Genomic DNA, 16,905 nt, shown 5'->3' on the forward strand with positions numbered 1-16,905 from the left:
AACACAAGATCTCATGACATTCAAATGTGAAACAAGCACACTGATTGATGTCCAATACCTTCAATAAACAGCCTCCTCTAACATACCCATATGTACTGTATTAGACAGGTGTACACTCTTAGCTAAAACCTTTCAAAGGGTTTGACTACACTGATGGCCCCTAATCCTGGTGCTGGTGTGATGCGGAGGAGCTTTGGGGTTTAGTAACAGCAAGATTGAGCTTAATACAGAAAGAACGAAGAAGAAAGCGTGTGAGCGGGCTCTGACCCCTAGGGGAGGGCAAACGTAGCTCTGTGGATTATTCGTCGGGCTTTGAGTACCACACAGCAGACCGGGGGGGGGCATCCCAGACAAGCAGCCTGTGCTCAAGGGGGCAAATGGGCCACAGTCGGGGTTGAAAGGCAGTCTGTGTGGAAGTGCTTCTGTACCTTTACTGCAAACACTGCTATAATTCTCTGCAGCTGGGCCGAGCCATTCACATTTACTCTGTCTTGCTGTAATTCCTCTTAAAAAGAGTGTTTTTGAGTAAGTCATTAACATTAGCATGAGGTAATGTAGTGTTTGATCCTCATCAGATACACAAAATCCTGTAAGGGGTTCAAATCCTTAACTATAAAGCAAGAACAATTTATAATGAATATGATTATAATTCCCCACAACACATTTCTGACATGTTTGAGACAGACGCCAAAATCCAGTGAATCACATGCAACTAGGGATGCGCAATATATTGCTATTGAACCTTTGCCGGAATTAACATTCATTAGAAGATATTTTTTTTAAACACTAATTATGTTTATAACATTAAATATTACCTTTAGCTAATTTCAAATTGAGTATCATTGTTCAGAGTGTACATTATAGTACTTAGATATCTACATTCACCGAAGCATTTAAAACAATTTATTTAGTTTAGTAGTTGGTTTAGTTTAGAACTTTGACAAGAAATGTACTGGTCATCGGCCATAACACACACACACACACACACACACACACACACACACACACACACACACACACACACACACGCACACACACACACACACACACACACACTCTCTCTCTCTCTCTCTAAATATATATATATATATATATTGGTACTGCACCTTCTTCTGAAAGTGAATCTTTAAACACACATTTGCACTTCAAAAAATATCTTCTGTTTTTAAGCAAATGTCAAAATAAACATCCCATTTTTATAGTGTATAGTGTAAATTGTAATGCTGTGATGCCTGAATTGATTCTGTTTAATTTTGGTTTTCAGGATTTTATTTTCAAATTCATTTAGACATTTTAACTGTATAAAATGCTAATATCGACCATCATTATCAGCTTTTGAGTCTCAGCCAGAATTTTAGTATCAGTCCATCTCAAAAAAGAACATAAAGGTCTATGGTTCTCACCTCACCATGTCTCTGAGCTCCACCATCTCACTCTCATTCACTAGATCAGTTTTATTGATGATCAGCAATCAGCTGCCTAAAAACAGAGAGTAGAATTCAGTCACATTCACAATCACCTGATAACATGTGTATGTACAAAAGGCAGACGACACCTCAGAGGGTCGCATATGGCTTATTTGTCATAAAAAGCAAATCGCTTCTTTGTGCATCTACAGTTGCTGTACGCAAGTATGTGTGATTACAGTCGTACAATACACCAATAGAACAATACAGTACGAGAACAACTCATCCCATTCTCCTTCTCTTTTGTCACTCTCTTAATTGCTTAGTGTTCGATGTTTCACTCTCCCTTTGTAACTAAATGTGTGTGTGTGAGTGTGTAAACACACTTTGTTGTGTTTCATCCATCCCCCTGCCTGTTGTTGAGTCGTGTGTGGGTGGCATGGTTCGTGTCAGACTCAAAAGGCGCTTGGTAGGAAAACATAAACAGAGAGCAGAACTGGTTTTTATGACTTCTGACACTTGAGAGCATTTCAACATGCCTCTGAACCCCAACAAAAACACCCTGACTGCAGCCGGAGAGGGGAAGGAGCTGGGCTGGAATCGGATATGTTTTTGCACAAACACCAGTGCCAGCTGTCACATTTAATAGAGATAACAGACATGAATAGGATTTTAAAAGACCACACAAGAGGTGCTCATAAAAATCTTGGTGATTGGACAATTAGATTTTTGGATTCTTGTATTACATCTTTTCTTCTATTTTTAACACCATATTTATATTTTATTGAATCAAATAAATGTTTACCTTGCAGCTTCAATGATAAGACACTCTGGCGTCTCTTCTGTTAGATGCTAAAAGACAAATAGGAAATGACAATAATTACATAACATCCAAAAGAACTTATGAAAACATACAAGGTTTGCATTTTATTTTAATTATATTTCAGGGATGCAGCACTATCGGTTCTCGGCTGAATATAATAATAATGATAATAATGAAAAAATTATTTTACATCAATTAATAACACTGTAAAATTTTAAATTTGCACAGTGTACATTATAATGTTGTGATGTTTACATTTACTTCTACAAGTTAAATGTAATTTTTAAACACATCTAAAAAAGGTTAATTATGTATGGCATAATTAACAGTATGGCATTTTGATTTTAGAAAAATTTTGGAAGAATGTTTAAACAAATAATTATCAAAAATGGTTTTAGTGTTTTATTTTAAATTCATTTAGAATTTAATTTTAATACAAAAATGTATTGTTACTCACATATGTTTAATTATCAAAACAATAAACAACAAAAATCCCAGTTAGATTTATCATCTTAAAAAGAGTTGTTACGTCTTCAAATAAAACAATATAGCTTGATGTACTTTCATGTCTAAGATCTCTCTAACCATGAGAAAATTGCATTGAGTGGTAAAATATTTGCTATCAATTTGCCAATATGCAATAAAAATTTGGCTCATCCAATCAGAATTTGGAGTCTGGACTTTATCAGTTATAAGATCTAATAAAACGATAACAACATGGTATGTCTCATTAGATTCTGTATACTTCTGCACTTATTCTGTTCAGCTTCCTTCCTGAAATTACATCTTTCACATCGGTATAGATGAGAAAACTGACATCACTGCGATTACAAGCTGTAAACACACTAAAAGAAATCCAATTTCCAAGATATTACAACTTCTGAATAGTTTGCTTATTGAAAACAATCCAATTTATTTTCTGGGAGGAGAAACTGGAGGAGGCATGTCTCATTGTCTGCGTTCAATATGTAAGAGTGATACAAGCCTCATCATCTGTCTGCACAAATTTCAATCCGAGATCAAGGCACACGAGGGCACCTGATGGGCATGTCTGTGCAAGTCAAACCCCTCACCTGAAGTATTTATTGTATGAATGAATATATCAGGTGACAGAGCAGGACAAAATGTGACAGGCCCATTAGAGGGATTTGCTGGGATATCCATTATTTCTTTACTTTCTATCAAGCCCTCCTCTGTCTTCACCTCAACAGGCACTCAGAGAACCCCAGTGCCGGGGTGCCACCTCTGCAATAAAAAGACTGACTTGCCAAGAATGACACCACTAAATTGCAGCCTATTACCCAGGTGTCAATACCAGCCTGAAGTGTGAAGAGGAATGACTGGAGGGAAGATATTTCAATGGGACATGATACTCGAAGACTAACATAAAATAAAATAATTCTCTGTAAAGACCAAGTAAATGTAACACCTTCAAGTGACATGGACCCAACTTTGTGTTTGTTTATTGTTTCCCCATGTAAAGCAATACAAGGCCAAATCATTTAATAACTCTACAATTGAAAATACAAAATAAGTTTTAAATGTAAAACATTATAATAGTAATTGTTTTTTAATTATATTCAATTCAAAAATATGAAAAAAATAATTTTTATGTTTTATAATCTATTATTTTATCAGGATCATTTAAATGGGATGTGTTTATTTTATTATGAATATTATTTAAGTTAAGATAGATATTAATCCTCTTCATTTTATATTTCACAGTTCATATTTAATTATTTTTCTATAATGTTTCATAATGTAAAATATAATTTATGAAAATGTTTTATATTTATAAATTTATACATTTTTATCTAATGATTCCTAAAAACAAAAAAAACAAAAAAAAAACATTTCAATTAAATCCCTGTACTGAAAATGTAATGAACACAAACACACACGCGCACACACACACAAACAAAATCGAAATATTTAAAATTATTTCTCTATTTACTGTAAATACACAAATGGTAAAACACTTAACTGAATTACCACTGGAATATTTTTTTTATGAGAAATGATGTAAAGTATAATTTCACCACTGGAAGGTTTAGCAAAAAATAATGTACAATTATATTCTATTCTACAGTGTAGCATTCTATTAGGTTTGGCAGTGCTTATCAAGTTACTGGGAACTTTTTTTGCCTTAAAACTCTAGTAAAACAGCTTAAATGGGTTATTGGTTATTTAAAATGCATAACAAAATTTTACGGCTGGCTAAAAAATTATCTAGCTACAAGGTACATTTTGTTTGTTTCCATGCTTTCCAACTTTTCTTGTCAAATTTATTTCACAGTTTCATGTTACAATTTGAGGCCATCTTGTTCACATAATGGAGTTTTGTCAAACTGTCAGGGTAGAATAAGAACGTATGATAAATATTTGATAGAAGTGTAATGAAGGCAATGTTCTTAAAAGGCATCAGATACATAACCCATTCAGCCCACAAGCATCCTCTGAAGAAGGGGAGGGGCTTATCCCCCTGAGGCTCCTAGGAGTGACAGGCCTGTCTCAGCCAATGACAGTGAAGAGGGGCTTGTGTCTGAGCTCTGAGGGTCCTGCACAGCACAGGCCCTTGACACATGTCACTCATGAACACAGGCTGGCTGAAGTGATGCTGCTGACCCTTCCTGTCTTTCCATTGATCTCTGTTCCACTTTCAATTGCTTTAGTCCTTTTTGCTACGTAGGAGAAAAAATCCTCTTCCCAAAGATGTCTAAATTGTCTTGCAAAAACAAAACAAAAAACATTCTAAGTCATAAAACCCAGCCTATAGTCTAAGAATCTGTGCAAATCTTGATGCACATGAAATACAGTACCTGGATCCAATCCAGTTGTCTCTAGAAGGATGTAGTCAAACTTTCCTTTCTTCTCCATTAGATTTTCAATAGCTTTTAAACCATTGTCTCTGTCAAAGACACGGGTGACAATGTTTTATCTAACATAATTAAATATATGCAAGTATATACTAGTTTGAGATTGGTAAGAAGTCTCTTATGCTCACCAAGGCTGCATTTATTTGATCAAAAAATCTAGCAAAACAGTGATATTGTGAAATGCTGTTACAAAATAACTGTTTTCTTTTTTAATGTAAAATGTAAATTATTCCTGTGATGGCAAAGCTGAATTTCCAGCATCATTACTCCAGTCTGTGTCACATGATCCTTCAGAAATCATTCTAATAGGCTGATGTAATGCTTAATAAACAATTCCAATTATTTCAAAGGTAGAAAACTGCTGCTTAATATGTTTCTGGAGACTATGATCATGTTTTCTTCAGGATTCTTTGATGAAAAAATTTCAGAAGAACAGCAATTATTTGAAATATAAATATTGTGTTATATTAAGTCTTTATTGTCAAATTGATAATTAATTATAATAAAACATATATATTTAATGTTTCCTTGCTGAATAAAAGCATGGATTTCTTTCCAAATATTTTGTGTTATGACACAGCAGTAGTTATAATGTTTCTTATAATCCCATATAAATAATAAGTAATTAGAAACAATTAAATGATTAAAACAAGGACAACAGTTATTTAGTCACTGGAATGTAATGGAAAGCAGAAAGAGTCACTCTCCATTTAAGCCATCTTAAAAAGTGCAAAAATAGTTCTGTGGTCCACATGGAACTATATTTATTCTTCAAACTACAGCACACACAGACACACATTCATATACTTTATAATTTTGTCCTAGTATTTAGTAGTAGTCTGATCAACTTTACTTGACAGAGCAGCACAGGCAGCCATTATTCAGCTCCATCTACTCCTCCTACAGCTCTCCAGCCTGACTGCAGCAAAAGACTTCTCCAGAGCACTGCCTGCAGCACAGCCAAGCACAGGCTCAGCCTCTCAGCAGCAGCCCAATATTACAGACTACAGCTAGGACATTTATAATCTCTGCACTTTTGATCAAATTGTTCATGGATATGGTCCAAATGACAAAAAAAAAAAAAAAATACAAATAAAAATAATAATAGTATGATTATGAAACATTAAAAAAGATAACCATGTTAAAAAGACCAAACCACAATGAAAATGTGGGTCTTCCACAAACAACGAGATCCTACTTCTCTACTGCACTGATTAAGGAAATAGGGAATGCTTTGCTGCCCTCTCCTGGTCATAAGAGCAAGAAATCCTAAGGGACTGTGAGGACTCGGGACACATAATGGCATTTAGGCATAAGAACTAGACTAGGGTTCTTTTGATTGCTTATTTGTTTGCTCATTTTCTAACTTACCTTCACCAAATTCATTAAGAATGACAGCTAGTCGTTTATTATGTTGCTCTGTTAATATGTAGTTCATAAGTGTTGTCTTTCTAGCACCTGTATTTGGAAAAGAGAGAACTAAAGTTAAGCTACTGCGAAAAAAAATCTAGAATTTTAAGTAAACAATAAAAATATGCTTTTTTTCTATGCTGACCCAAGTATCAAGTGATGATGGTAACAGGTGTCTGAGCTGTGTGTCCAGTTGACTTCTCCTTAATGGGAACTAACTCTGGACATTCATCCTCTTCCTCCATCACTGAGATCTCCTGAACTAATCTGAGCCTATAAACACACAAACAGGAATTCAGAGTAAATGGGCTTTATAGCATGACATTACAGGATATTAATTTTTCAATGATACGAGGACTCAGTGTAGGGGCATCTTACAGGGGAGGACGAACATAAATTTGAAATATATTATATTTAATTGTTTGATACAAGCTGTTACAGTTTTTTTAAATTGCTTAGACACTAAAAGTAGTACTTGAGGCCCACTCAGTGAAACCATCCACTCATATACTTAATCTTTAGATCTGCAAAACTAACTGTGAAAACAGTGGGTATAGAAAAGATGTAGCTAATCACCTTCTCAGTGGCACACAAAGCCATCTGACTTTGATTCGCTTAGCATGAAAAGAGCTTTCTTGGATCATGTCGGTTCTTGGTAGTGCAACTGAAGCAAACTATTAACTATGGGTGGCAAGGCACTGTCAAAAGATCTCTGGGATAAAGCTGTGGAGAGGCACAAATCAGGAGATGGATACAAAAAAAATTCTAAGACTTTATCAACTTTATCAATGTTAATACATTTGTAAAGGCCTTTATTATGTATATCTCTGAAGTAGGCAACCAGAAGAAGTGGAATTAATGTTTCACTGAGCTATGTGCTGATGTAATAACTTGAAGTTACAGTTAGTTAAAAAGGATTTGAGTGGTGTTTTAACCTGCTGTTTAACATTTCAAGCTGTATTTAATAAGTTTATATACAAAATAAATAAATAGATGAAATAAATAAACAAACAAACAAATAAAGAAATAAAGAAAAGAAAAGTTCAAGGTCAAATATAATGACAATTATAAAAAAAATGATTTATATAGACTAGAACACCTGTTAGCAAACAATTCAAGTACCTAACGCTTTATGTACACAAAGAACATGCAGTGCTTTCTTTAATATATAGAAAATATAATTTCTAATATATATATATATATATATATATATATATATATATATATATATAGGCCTATATATATATATATATATATATATATATATATATATATATATATATATATATATATTTACTTAACATCTAGTAAAAAATAAATAACAAAAGCACATAATAAAATCAATAAAACGTTTTTTTTAAATAGATCGTATAAAATAAAAACTCATTCAAAATATGAATAAATCATCATAAATAAATGCTGTTACGTTAACTTAGTAAAATAGTAATTTTGGAGTGCAATTCATGACTCCAGGGGTCGCAGCTGTCCTGTTTCACATCTCTCTGACTAGATTTCATTCCTTTCAGCAACTTGACCGAGTGTGAGAAGCAGTTTATTTACAGGTACCACAATAACAACATAAACATAATTTTATCAATCATATTTTATCAAACATCTATCGATAAAATATATCCTGGCTTGTTTTATTTTGTATCTTAACGTAAACCGGTATTTTTGTTTATAATGTACTGCAAACCTCGTCACCCATTAAACCCATTTGTTTTAAGTAAACCCACCCTTAATCTTCATATCATCGTTTAGTCTCTCTCTCTCTCTCTCTCTCCCTCTCTCCCTCTCTCTCTCCCTCTCTCTCGTTTAAATCCACTTTGTTTGGGTTGAAGTTAAATGCGGAAGTTTCCGCCCAGTAAAGCCTCTGATACCGCGAAGATGAGGCTCGCGATGCCATCAGCGCTCTTCCCCGCTCCGTGGCTCTGCGTGGACTGAGATCAGACTCGCATGGCTTCTCTGCCAGCGTCAGAGCGGAGAGCATTCGCTCTCAAAATCAACAGGTAATGTTCATTTCCTTTGGCTGGACCTCATAGCTCGTGCACTGACAGATCCCAGGGAAGCTGAGCTGAGTTTAGGAGTCGTCTGTCTGTCTGTCTGTCTGTCCGCCCGCGGTCAGTGTTAAATCTCTGCAGGGAGTTTGGGTGAATTCCGGAGCAGGCAGCTACACGTTTGGGATACCATGACACTTGATAGTCTTCTTATCAGTTACGACTGTGTGATATTACAGATAAGTTCATTAGTTACAGCACTGATTCTGTATTTATCAGCATATTCAATTATTGAAAAATTTTCCCCCAGTATGGGAATCTCATTTTCAAATAAGTTTTGAACTGCAGTATTAGTAGGCTGACCTGTCACTTTCAGCATGCAGATGGTCTACATTCAGATACATCTGTGCTGTAAAAGTTATTAAGGTCCAGAGGCTTGCCACATGTATCCATTCAGGCAAAAAGAAAGGAAGAATGATTGAAAAAATATGGCAAAGCATTTCAGAGCAATTTTGCATTCATTTCCGTTTAATTCTAAATATGGATCTCCTGTCTATTTGATCATTTCCTCCACAAGCCCTTTTTTCTCCTTGGGTTATGACAGATCAGGACTGGCCCCTGCTTATGTGTGAAGTTAAGGTGGAAGTTTGTATTGTTCCTGTTTTATCGCACAACAGGTGGGGAGGAAATGAACATACGGACATAGTAGAAGAAGGGAGTCTGGTAATAAAACAAAGGGAACGGTGCTCATATAGGCTACAGGGTAATGATGTGTGTTTGGTGTTGTGAGTTTGTCACACAGACCCACAAAGGTCCATTCATAACTGTCATATGCTACACTCCATTTTTTTTTCAGCAGATTGTTGGAATCATGCTATTCTTAATTCAAAAAGTGTCTTTGGGAATTAATTAGCTGAATTAATCATGTGTTTAATCACTAGTTTATCTGAGGAACTCCGAGATGTTGTGTTTTTTCAGTTTAACACCGGTCCAGGGTGGTGGAAGTGGAAGGCTTTAGGCTTGTAACAAAGTTGCTGCAGGTTTGATACACACCAAGATGACATGTTGCAATTTTGCGCTGTATCCCAAGCTGCTGTCTGTGCACTCATGTTTTGGATGATTTTTATTTTAATTTTTTAATGACAAATAATCTACCTTCAGCAGCTGATCAGCTGATATTAAATATATATTTTTTAATGATTATTTATTGGTAGACTATATTTAATTGTGCAGCTCATTTTGCCTTTTTTTGCATTTAGATTACCTTTGCCATCTCACTTAAAATTAATCTTAAAAAATGCTAATAATCAAATCATAATGTTACATGTTATCTTTAGCAGCTATTGAAATGAATGACGATTTTTCATACTCTCGTACATTATAATGTTGTATTGCATAAAATTGCTGCACTTGATTGATTCAGATCTTTTTTACTGTTTTTTTTTTAAGTTTAACAAAACATCATAGAAATGTAATATTAAAAATGTTTCATCTATTGGGTGGAACATAATAATAGAAATAATAAACGCCCAATCTTACAGGAAAATGTAATTATTTTACGAGGTGACAATTTGGTATGATCCATATAATAAAAAACTTATGATTTTGAGAAAAAAAGTAGTAGTCCACACTAAGCCCTCCCTAAACATAACCATCACAGGGGCACAAGCAAACTGTATGAAAACCTATGACTGAGATCAGAAGTATGAATAAGCCACCTATTCGTCATAGCATAAAATAGTTATGAATTGCAATGCAAATGTGTCTGGCCATCTCTTTTATAGTGTGCTGCAGGTTTATATCCGTTGTCACACAGTATTTGGTAACTATGATTAAGAAATTAACAGCTACTGTTTCACTTCCTCTTTGTAAGAACACAGTAGGAAATTCAGAAGAACTCTATGATTTTAAAGAGAGATTCTAGTTTGTCTCTAAAACAAAGTCAAGCAGTAAGAAGCCCTGAGCAAATGATTTCCAGATTTTTATGCATGTGCAGCCTGACCAGCGCATCTCACTGGGGGCCGATACTTGCTGTGGCTGCAGCTGCTGTATTGCACAATCTTAACTTGTGCTGTCTCGTGCAGACCGCTTTGGATAGGGGGAAACGTCAGCACATACGCTGCAGATTTCTTCTTGCTCATGTACCGCCCTCCATGTCCCTTTTCATTTTCAGTGACCACAAACTTATTTGCATGTATGATGCATTCACACATGAAAAGTCCTTTGAACACAGCTGTGTTTTGTACTGATGAAGGGTGCCCTGTTCAAAAAAAAAAAAATTTAAATATTCAGAATCCTTGGATTTTCCAGGCACATGGATGAATGTTTCTGTATGAGAAGTGACACTTAATATTTTTAGGACAGACAATGTGGTGACAACAGAATGTAATGAGACGTGGCAGACTATAAACGAAAGCCCTCAGTCAGCAGAACGACGGTAGTTAAAGGAAACCCTTGACAGTATTATGAGAATAGTTTTTTATTTCAGTTATCTTTAGTGGATGTTGACCTTCAAGGGAAGTGGTGTTCTTGCACAATAGTGTTGTGAAGCACTCTGACCCACAATCATACTTGGCTGTGACGGCTAAGACAAACAATCATAGTCCACTCAAGCTGGAATGTGGCTGCTGCTGTCATGGCCGTACTTAGTACTTATGTTTTAAAGTGCTTTACGATTTATGTTTATTTAGTTTTCATAAGATGTCACTTTTGGTCATTGACCCTATTTCTGGATTATTTCTCTATATATTTTTTATTTATACATTGAATTAAAAGTTTAAAAGTCAGATTAGGTAAATAAAGTACACTATGTCAATAAACTACAAATGTTTTGGGTCAGTATGATTCACTTTTTGAAAGAAATTAGCACTTTTCTTCAACAAGAATGCATTAAAATGATCAGAAGTGACAGTAAAGACATTATAAGGTTATAAAAGATTTCTATTTAAACAAATGCTTTCTATTCTTCAAAGAATCCTGAAAAACATTTCCACCAAAAATATTAAGCAGCACAACTGTTCAACATTATCGATAATAGTAAAAGTTGAGCAGCAAATCAGCATATTAGAATGATTTCTGAAGGATTGTGTGATACTGAAGACTGGAGTAATAGATGCTGAAAATGTAAATGTTGCCATAACAGGAATAAATTACATTTTTAGAAATATTCAAAAAGAAAACGGTTATTTTAAATTGTAATAATATTGCACAATATGACAGTTTTTACTGTATTTTTAATCAAATTAATGTAGCCCTGTTGAGCATAAGATTTGAATTTAAAAAAAGAAAATCTTACTGACTTTAAAGGACCACTCCACTTTTTTTTTTTTTTTTGAAAAAAAGTACACAATGTGACTACAGGACAGTCAATTTTTAAATAGGAAAAATATAGATGCCCTTTGGTCATTTTTGAGCGAGATGCTCACGGTCTAATCAGATTCAATGATCTATGCTAAGCTAAGCTAAATGTGCTACCGCCAGACCCAGAGATCAGCTGAATAGATTCGAAAACAGTAAAACTCAACTGTTTAACTCTAGGGGAGTTAGAAAATTAGCCTAATCTCGAAATAGTGGAGTGTTCCTTTTGAACGGTTGTAAAAAATAAATGGCAATATTAGTCCATAGTTAAAATAAAAACATACAGATGAATTTTATATTGATGAGAAGACTTAAAAACTTTCATGGTGTGAGAAAAGACATGGCTAAATGACCAAAGGCGACTGATTGACGTTTATATAAAGACTAGCAATTCAAAAAGTTGCACAGACAGAACTCGCTCCATCGCTTCCACCCTTCAGAAGTACTTTACCTGCTTGAGTAATCCTTAAAGTAGTGAACAAAATGACCCAAATGCGTATGATATAAACAGTTATCGTCAGATTGTATGATTTCATCAAGTCTGTAGCAATATCAGGATGGATGTTCTTAAAGTGTGAGCTCCTCACATGTCGTGAGTGTTAGTTTGTGTGAAGTGTTCCCTATAATTACAGCTCCTGTCAAAGTTGATGGAAAGCCAGTGGAGCAGAAGGAGGGTCAAATAAAGACTCATTTCTCTGCACCCTATGTCATTATCTCCAGAGAACAGTCCATGGTAACAGAAATACCATCACCCAGATTCTCATGAACTGTTTTATTGGGATAAACATTCCAGTCATACTACAGACTGTAACGTTTTTAACTGCTCACAACCGTCTCAGCCTTTTATATTTAATGGTTTTTCTTCATAGCGAGCGACTTTTGTAGTAGAACACAACTGAATGTCTGGTTATTCTATAAAAGATCTGCTGTCCCTTTCTTTGCTTTTATAGTGAAATGTGATACTGTAATGTGTATTTTATAAATTCCGGAGGCTTGTCATCTTGCAAGGTTTGACATTTGGTCTGTAATGACGTGTATTATGATCAAATCGTGAACATGTTGCATGTGCTAAATACTCTCTGTGGTATTCTGTGATCTGTCTGCAGGCTGCATGCTATAATTCACTCCTGTTTGTCTTTGCACTGAGGTTTAAGAGAATTTGCATGCTCTCCGGCCCCAGTCTCGACTTTTAAAGTAGTTAATGAAGTCTCTAGTTGATTTTGTGGAAACTCTCCCAGAAAGCAGTGACAAATAAAAATATTTCAACAAAATCTCCTCTAGGTTCTAACTTTGAGGTGATGTTTTGGCACAAGCCACCAAACAAAGTCCCGAAAAACAAGAATAGCAGCTACAACGTTTTTGTTTTAAGGGATGGTGTTACGATTAATTTTGTGATGTCGTATTTTTATGTGATTTCTATGTTCATAACCATCTTGGAAATACACTTCAATGCAAAAGCGTGGGGTCTATACGATTTTTATGTTTTTTTTTTTTAATTTATTTTTTCTCTCTCTCTAAAATGAAGACTCACCAAGGCTGCATTGATTTGATCAAGAATACCGTAATACAGTAATAAACTGAATTTTTTTCTGTTTAAAAATGCAGTTCATTCATGTGATGCATGTGTCATGTGTCTGCCTGTTTTCTTCTGCTTTGCTTTGACTGGTTAGGAAGCACAGGTGCACCACTGTAAACACACACACAAATAGTTTTGCACTTTATTTGGGAAATTCGCAGCATGTTTTTCAAAAGCTGATTACTGTATGTTACGGAATGGTTTGTTGTTGTTTTTGCACTAATTTCCCTGGCAGAAGTGTACAATAAATTATTTGAATGTACAAAAATAACTTATAGTATAATTTAACACACGCAGCTGTGCTGCACGATAGTGGGAAAAAATTACATTGCAATATTTAATTTTTCTGCGATATATATATTGCGATATGAAATCTAATCTAATTTTTTCTTACAAACAAAAATAGGGTGAGCACACTTTTAAATGATTTAAACATCATGTCAATTGATTAATATGCGCGAGGGAGAGAGAGCAAGACAGCCCTCAAGTTGTTTGAAGACGTTGAGCGTGCGGCCGGGGCTCGCACGCTCTCTCTCTCTCTCTTGCGCTCTCTCTTTATCACGCTTTCTCTCTTTGGCCCATTCAGTTAATGAATAACAGATCAACTATGACAGCCTACATCGCACATCCTGCAATGTGACTATCGTGGATTCGTACATCGCAATATCGATGCTTAAACGACACATCGTGCAGCCCTAACACGCACACACTCCCTTTTTTGATGTTTTATGGGGATATTACATAAGTGTAATGGTTTTTATTACTGTGCAAACTTTCTATCCCAAAACCTATCCCTCGCACAAAATTCTCTGTAATTTTAGATTTATAAGCTTGTTTCCTCATGACCAAAGAAATGTCCAATCAAGGTCAAAACTTACAGGTATTACTTACTATCATTTTGGGGACATTTGTCTTTTTACTCTACTGCGTATCTTCCTGAACGTCTGTTGTTGTTGCAGTGTCTGCTATTTTGCTGTTCTATCTCTTTGGTTTTGTTTTCTACTGTGAATCAACGATCTGGGACAATGTTGCCACCTTGTAGAACATCTGATAAAATTTAACACAAATACCGTGAATGCAGTGCAAATCTGTACTCTGAAGTTTAAACATTTTAAATGGAGAGCAGAAACTGCAGAAATTATTTATTGACCGCTCTATTTGGAAAATTTGGAACTAGTAGGGACACTTATGAAAATTGTTCAAGCAGACAGAATCATTAGCATCTCAAAATGGCCCGAAATTGGGCGATTCATTGGGCGAGATATTGGTGTATGACTATTCATCATATCTACGTGGAGGGGACCATGAACTACAACTAAGATTTTAAGATTTCTTACTCCTATGTCCTTAAGCAAGGCAGATAACTTCAGGTTAATGAGGGGGACTGTGTGTTAATGACGAGTAATGAATGGGGTAATTGCTGGGAGGTTCATACGGTGTGTTTAACTTTAGATCTCACACACACACAAACACACTGAAATGAGCATCTAAACAAGCACCTGGTGTCCATATAAAACCTTACGCTGAAAAATAATCCTGTGTTTACTTCCTCACCCTTTTCATCCTGGTGTCCCTCTCTCTTATCTCAGACACTCCTCGGCAGATATCCGGAAACACTTCAGTGGGGTCAGCCATGGTGCCTTACCTCAACACCGGCACAGTTACAGCGCCTCAAGCTCTTCCAGCTTCAACATAGTGAGTGATGCACTTTCACTGATACATAAATAGAATCCAGCTGAGTAACTTCAAAATAATTCTGAAAGTGCAAGCAGGTCATTTGTAGATTATACATGGAGGTATGTCTATTTATATTTATTTTTATTTATACTACTCTCTGATTGGTCAATAATGGCACTGAGCAGCCAAAATATTTTGTATCAATATACATATTAGCATTATTTTCTTTTAAATATTATATATTAAATTATGGTTTATTTTATTATTTTTTAGAAGAGATTTGAAATTAATGGGAAGTAAGCCATGAATATACGTGTGCTTAATCTCTAACTTGTGTGTGTTTCCTCTTTGCTGAAAATGGGTCAGAGCCCAGGCTCCCAGACCACTACAGCTGGTGCCTCCCAGCTTACACGCACAAACACACACACACACACACACACACACACTCATCTGTAATATCTGTGGATTTTAGAAGCTGATGACTTCATAGAAACATTATCTTGCCTACAATGTTTTCCTATGTTCACATAGACTACAGTGAAAGGAAAATGTTTAATGTTATAATACTGTAATATTTGATAAGTTCAGTTGTTTACGCACTATAGCATCCTCATTTATACACATGTATCTTAAAGCATGATAAACCTGTACATGTAGTGTCCATTGCTTGCTTATTGTAAAATAACCAATTGCTTATTGTTTTTAACCAATAGTCTTTAGCACAATTATCTGTCAGTGTTTTTATTAAATTTCCATGTTTGTATTGTTACTTATTAGTTATCTCACCCCTTACAGATTTTAAAACTCGTAACATACAATAATGGTCCACAATAACTCTCACTTTTCTGACTGTGATAGTGTAATTCCTTCAGGGTTTCTTAAAGTTTAGAGCGCAACATAGACTTCACTTATCCTTATGTTTTTGACTTGATATGTGAGTTCATATCTGCCCCTGCTATTTCGTCATAGCTAGTAAGGGAAGTGGTTGTGATGTCACATCCTGCTTTTCGAAACCTCAAAAGATAGACAGCTTCATGCGACTCAAACCTATTAAGGAAGAGTTGTGCTGAAACAAGTCGTTTTTATTTCCGGGCAACGCCATCTTGTCAGTTGCCTTCTAGTTTGTTCGCAAGAAGCATTAGGTGAGTATTGTCTTTTATCCTTTTCAGATGCACTTGTTCTGTCTACTGTATGTTGGTTGCATTCAATTGGTAGATGCAGAATTGAAACTCTTAGCTAAATTTGCACAATGCACAAAGCCTGGGGTGAGATATATTAAGCTCGGAGGTGTTGAGTAGACCAAGAATTGTTTTGTGGTCGCTTTCATGTTCCGAAAAGCACAATTAGGCCTCAGGGTGAGAAAATTACATTTTAAACCTGTGCATTAAATGATGCAATTATAAGAAACAATCCGAGTAGTTTTTCCTGATGTACACAAACCACACGGTTTGCTATATTTCAATCCAAAGGTTTTACACAATTGTTATGTTTAGTTTTGGTCCCTGTACTACATGTACAGTAGACACCAGAGATGTAAGCAAGCATTTACTATAAAGAAATCTTTTTGACCTTAGAGTAATAAAAAAAATTACAAAATAATAAATAAAAGCTAATAGAATTGATATCTAACTATTGAGACTTATTTTTTCACAATTGGGTCTTTATTTTGCACACTTGTGACTTTATATCTCACTTTTGCAACTTTATTTCTCATGATTGTGATTTTATTTCCCACTATTGTGGCTGTTTCTCATAATTTCAAATTTATTTCATGCTATTGCAA

At 35.1% G+C, this 16,905-nt stretch overlaps 1 protein-coding gene and 1 long non-coding RNA gene across 5 annotated transcripts in view; one reads left to right on the plus strand and one right to left on the minus strand.

Annotated features, from left to right (window-relative positions):
- Positions 1-5,952: 5,952 nt before the first annotated feature.
- On the minus strand, positions 5,953-6,787 carry LOC128018050 (uncharacterized). The gene is made up of 3 exons (XR_008184708.1): positions 6,661-6,787; positions 6,477-6,563; positions 5,953-6,054 (listed from the first exon to the last, which is right to left on the minus strand). It is a non-coding gene; the product is annotated as an uncharacterized LOC128018050 (long non-coding RNA).
- A 1,571-nt stretch (positions 6,788-8,358) lies between these two features.
- Positions 8,359-16,905, plus strand: part of LOC128018535 (dedicator of cytokinesis protein 8) — a 39,342-nt gene continuing 30,795 nt past the window's right edge. For 3 of the 4 annotated variants that reach the window (XM_052604102.1, XM_052604101.1, XM_052604103.1), the window contains exons 1-2: positions 8,359-8,524; positions 15,035-15,140. In XM_052604102.1, coding sequence (XP_052460062.1) covers positions 8,472-8,524; positions 15,035-15,140 — 159 coding nt within the window. In that variant the 5' untranslated portion in view covers positions 8,359-8,471. Of the gene's footprint in view, positions 8,525-15,034; positions 15,141-16,133; positions 16,265-16,905 lie in introns of those variants that run through there. The other variant, XM_052604104.1, reaches the window with a different exon arrangement.

The sequence above is a fragment of the Carassius gibelio genome, chromosome A8 (genome assembly GCF_023724105.1).
Source record: "Carassius gibelio isolate Cgi1373 ecotype wild population from Czech Republic chromosome A8, carGib1.2-hapl.c, whole genome shotgun sequence".
In the NCBI taxonomy this organism is placed as follows: domain Eukaryota; kingdom Metazoa; phylum Chordata; class Actinopteri; order Cypriniformes; family Cyprinidae; genus Carassius; species Carassius gibelio.